The sequence below is a fragment of the Tasmannia lanceolata genome, unplaced genomic scaffold (genome assembly GCF_043159265.1).
Source record: "Tasmannia lanceolata isolate RefF3 unplaced genomic scaffold, GAP_Taslan_0.1 ptg000020l, whole genome shotgun sequence".
Lineage (NCBI taxonomy): Eukaryota > Viridiplantae > Streptophyta > Magnoliopsida > Canellales > Winteraceae > Tasmannia > Tasmannia lanceolata.
Window position 1 is genome coordinate 28,080,659 of NW_027518697.1, and position 4,165 is coordinate 28,084,823.

Consider the following 4,165-nt stretch of genomic DNA (forward strand, 5'->3'; position numbering starts at 1 on the left):
CCCCCACCTGTGGCCCCTCAGAACGATATAGAATAAGAACGGACTGAAATAATAAACTTTATGAGAGCCTTTGTTGGGATGGCAAACCAATATTACCAACAGCCCCAGGTACAACAACCTCGGGGGCAAGGGAACAACATCAGATGAATGGCATATTGGAATTTATGAGACTGGCGCCGAAATACTTCAAGGAATCCACTTCGGCGAATGACCCTTAGTCGTGGTTAGAAAATGCAGAAAAGGCCTTTACGGAAATGCGTGGTAACCGAGATGAAGATAAGGTCACTTTCGTGACATACATGTTAGAAGGGAGAGCCCTCCATTGCTGGAAGGGAATCAAGCGTAAGTATGAGCACCATCAGGGTCCTTTTACTTGGGCTATGTTCGATACTGAATTCCTTACTAAGTATTTTCCTAGGAGTACCTTATATAGCATGCAAAGAGACTTCTCTAAGTTGGTACAAGGAAATATGACCATTGACGAATATGAGGCAGAATTTGATAGACTCTCTCCTCATGTCTCGATGATGGTACCAGATGAAAATGCTCAGAGGGACAAGTTCGAACATGGGTTGGTCATGTATATTCAAAAGGGCATTGCCGGCTCTAATGCCCCAGAGACTTATGTTGAGTTAGTGGATCGAGCTAAGAAGCTCGACGCAGTTCATGCTGAAGCTCGAGAGCTCACCCAAGCAAATCAAAAGAAGAGGGTTAGAGACAGTGATTTTAAGGGAGCACAAACCTCCAAGGGATCAGCCCCAAATCAGCCAATAGGAAAGCAACAGTCATTTCAGGAGCCCCGGGGTAAGTCGAGAAACTTTGGAAATCAGAAAAACAAGATAATCATCAGACAAAGTCGGAACCTAGTAAGACCTCAGCAATCAGATGTGAACGTTGTGGGAAGAATCACCCTACTGAAACATGTAGATGGACATTAGGTGCATTCTTTAAGTGTGGCGAGATAGGCCACAGGATTGCGGAGTGCCCTATGATGGTGGGCGCCTCTTAATCAGTCCAAAGAACTCCAGCTCGGAGCAAACTGATTCAGTCTCATACCATCCAGAGTCGTACAGCTTCAGCATTTTCTGCAGCATAGCCGAGGACTGATCGACCTCGCATTCCTAGCCGCTTACATGCTCTTACTCACCAGGATGCATAGATTGCCGGTACCGGGGTTTCAGGTACCCTACATGTTGCCTCTTCGTATGCTTATGTGTTATTTGACTCTAGAGCTACTCATTCTTTTGTTTCTTCATCGTTTGCTATGCTACATTCATTACCTGTTATGCCTATGAACCATGATTTGTGTGTCAGTACACCCGTAGGAAGTGACCTTGTAGCCAATAGTATCAGCAAGACGTGTCCAATCAGGATTTGTGATAGGGAGTTAGTGGCAGACTTGATACTTTTAGATCTGGATGATTTTGATGTGATTCTGGGTATGGATTGGCTATCAGTTCATCATGCCCTTGTGAACTACAATAAGAAAATAGCGAACTTTGAAATCCCTAGAGAGGAAAGATTCTGTTTTGAAGGGAGTGGAGCTCGCTCTACCCTTGTGATTCTATCTGCCATGCAGGCATGCCGATTGCTTAGACAAGGCTGTGAAGCCTTTCTAACATTTGTAGTGGAAGTTGAAAGTAATGATGTAAGAGTTGAAGATATCCCCGTGGTCAATGAATTTGTAGATGTTTTTCCTGAAGACCTTCCGGGTCTACCCCTAGATAGAAAGGTGGAGTTTACTGTGGATTTGGCATTGGGTACGGCACCTATTTCTAAGGCCCCGTACTGGATGGCTCCTGTGGAAATGAGGAGAGTTGAAAGAATAGTTAGAAGAACTTCCAGAGAAAGATTTTGTGCGACCCAGTGTTTCGCCATGGGGAGCACCAGTATTGTTTGTGAAAAAGAAATATGGTAGTATGCGGCTTTGTATAGATTACCGAGAATCGAATAAAGTGACGGTGAAGAACAAGTACCCTCTACCCCGGATAGATGATCTGTTCGATCAGCAGCAAGGGGCATGTGTATTCTCAAAGATTGATCTCCGACCAGGATACCACCAGTTGCGAATCAAACCTGAAGATGTGCCCAAGACGGCTTTCCGTACCCGCTACGGTCACTATGAGCTTTTTGTTATGCCATTCAGCTTAACTAATGCCCCAGCAGCCTTCATGGACCCTATGAATCGAGTGTTTTGACCATTCTTGGACCAGTTTGTAGTAGTCTTCATCGACGACATATTAGTATATTCTAGTAGTCGTGAGGATCATGAGAATCATTTGAGAATTGTGTTAGAAACCTTGAGGAAGGAGAAACGTTTTGCAAAGTTTAAGAAGTGTGAGTTTTGGTTGAATTCGATATCTTTCCTTGGACATGTGATTTCCAAGGAAGGAGTTTCTGTAGACCTAAAGAAAATAGAACCAGTGGTAGATTGGAATAGACAGAACAGTGTGGCTGAAGTTCGAAGTTTCTTGGGTTTAGCGGACTACAACAGTAGATTTGTGGAGGATTTTTTGAGCATAGCTGCCCCTCTAACCCGCTTGACTCGGAAGGGGGTCAGATTTGTTTGGTCGAAAGAATGTGAGAAGACTTTCCTTGACTTGAAGCGTCGACTTGTTTCAACTCCTATCCTAACTCTGCCTGTTAACAGAGTAGGATTTACAATTTACAGTGATGCTTCAAAGAAGGGACTTGGATGTGTATTGATGCAGAGCGGCCATAGCTGATGCCTCTCATCAGTTGAGACCGTATGAAGAGAATTATCCGACACATGATTTGGAAAATGTAGCTAGGATCTTTGCACTGAAAATCTGGAGACACTATTTGTATGAGGAATCATGTGAGATATTTACTGATCACAAAAGTCTGAAGTATATTTTCACGCAAAAGGAACTGAATATGAGGCAAAGGCGTTGGTTGGAACTTTTGAAGGACTACGACCTGACTATAAACTATCACCCTGGTAAAGCCAATGTGGTAGCCGCTGCGCTTAGTCGGAAATCGTCAGTTAATTTGGCGTCTTTGATTATATCACAAAGGAATATTTTAGAAGATCTGCGAAGATCAGAAATTGAGATTTATGTACCAAGTATTAGAGCTCAGATTGCAGCAATACAACTTCAGCCTACATTACAAGAAAGAATAAGAATCTCTCAGGAATCTGACGATGAGTTGTACAAGATTCGAAGGAAGTTGGATGAGGGAAAGGAATCAGAATTTCGTGTTCATCGGGATGGTACTTTGAGATTTGGCAATCGTCTTTGTGTTCCGACTAATGCAGAATTAAAAAGAGAAATTATGAAAGAGACTCACAGCACTAGTTATTCGTGCACCTTGGAAGCAAAAAGATTTGAAGGGGAATTTTTGGTGGAACAACATGAAGAGAGAAATGGCCCAATATGTATCGCAATGTCTAACTTGTCAAGTGATAAAGGCCGAGCATTTGAGACTGGTAGGAGCGTTGCAACCGCTTCCTATTCCTGAATGGAAGTGGGAGGAGATTACAATGGACTTTGGATAGCATTACCCCGTTAAGAGGAATCCAATAGATCCAATTTTGCAATCCGAATCACTACGATTTATCTTTAATAAATCTAAATCCAGCTCTAGGTTAAATCCTTCAATATTGGGGTTTCTATGGACACAAACAACTGATCTTGAGTTCTTCGGGGATTCAACATGAAACGAATCCCAAGGAATCCAAGATCTATCATTGAGTTAGCCAAAGATTAAAATCGAAGCCCTAATCACATATCTTTTCATACCAAATCCTTAGTTTAGGGTTCTTATCATTTGTTTAACCATTAAAGATTATTAATCTTACCTCGGTTTGCGATCTCTCTTCTTGAATTGCGTTCTTCCTCTCTTTCTCCTCGTAGATCTCCTCTTAGGTCTGCAAAGACAGTTTAGGGCTTCTTAATCTCCCTTAATGATGTATTTATAGGATTTTCTAAAGAAGCGCTAATCAAATTCTAACTCTTGAAGACAAAAAGGCCCCTCACTAATGGAGGGGGATGAATTTTGAAGGGAGGGGTATTTTGGGTATTTACATCAGCGTACAAAATTTTTCGAGAAAATAAGATCGTTTGATTAATGAAAAACAAAAATTGCTCCATATTGGGAACACATTCCGGATAGCATGACCTTTTGAGTAACTTTGAGTGGG

The 4,165-nt window shown here is 42.1% G+C and overlaps 1 protein-coding gene across 1 annotated transcript; it reads left to right on the forward strand.

Moving 5' to 3' along the window:
- The first annotated feature begins 254 nt into the window (after window positions 1–254).
- Window positions 255–1,918, forward strand: LOC143853939 (uncharacterized). Its single transcript, XM_077363634.1, has 2 exons — window positions 255–804; window positions 1,182–1,918. Exons 1-2 carry the CDS (start codon window positions 255–257, stop codon window positions 1,916–1,918), a joined length of 1,287 nt encoding a protein of 428 aa, XP_077219749.1.
- The last annotated feature ends 2,247 nt before the right edge of the window (window positions 1,919–4,165 follow it).

Bases quoted from the DNA above. Each gene is read 5' to 3' on its own strand.
- LOC143853939 (XM_077363634.1), top strand. From the start codon at position 255: ATGCGTGGTAACCGAGATGAAGATAAGGTCACTTTCGTGACATACATG. The intron at 805-1,181 runs GTAAGTCGAGAA...CCGGGGTTTCAG, and splicing joins GTCATTTCAGGAGCCCCGGG to GTACCCTACATGTTGCCTCT.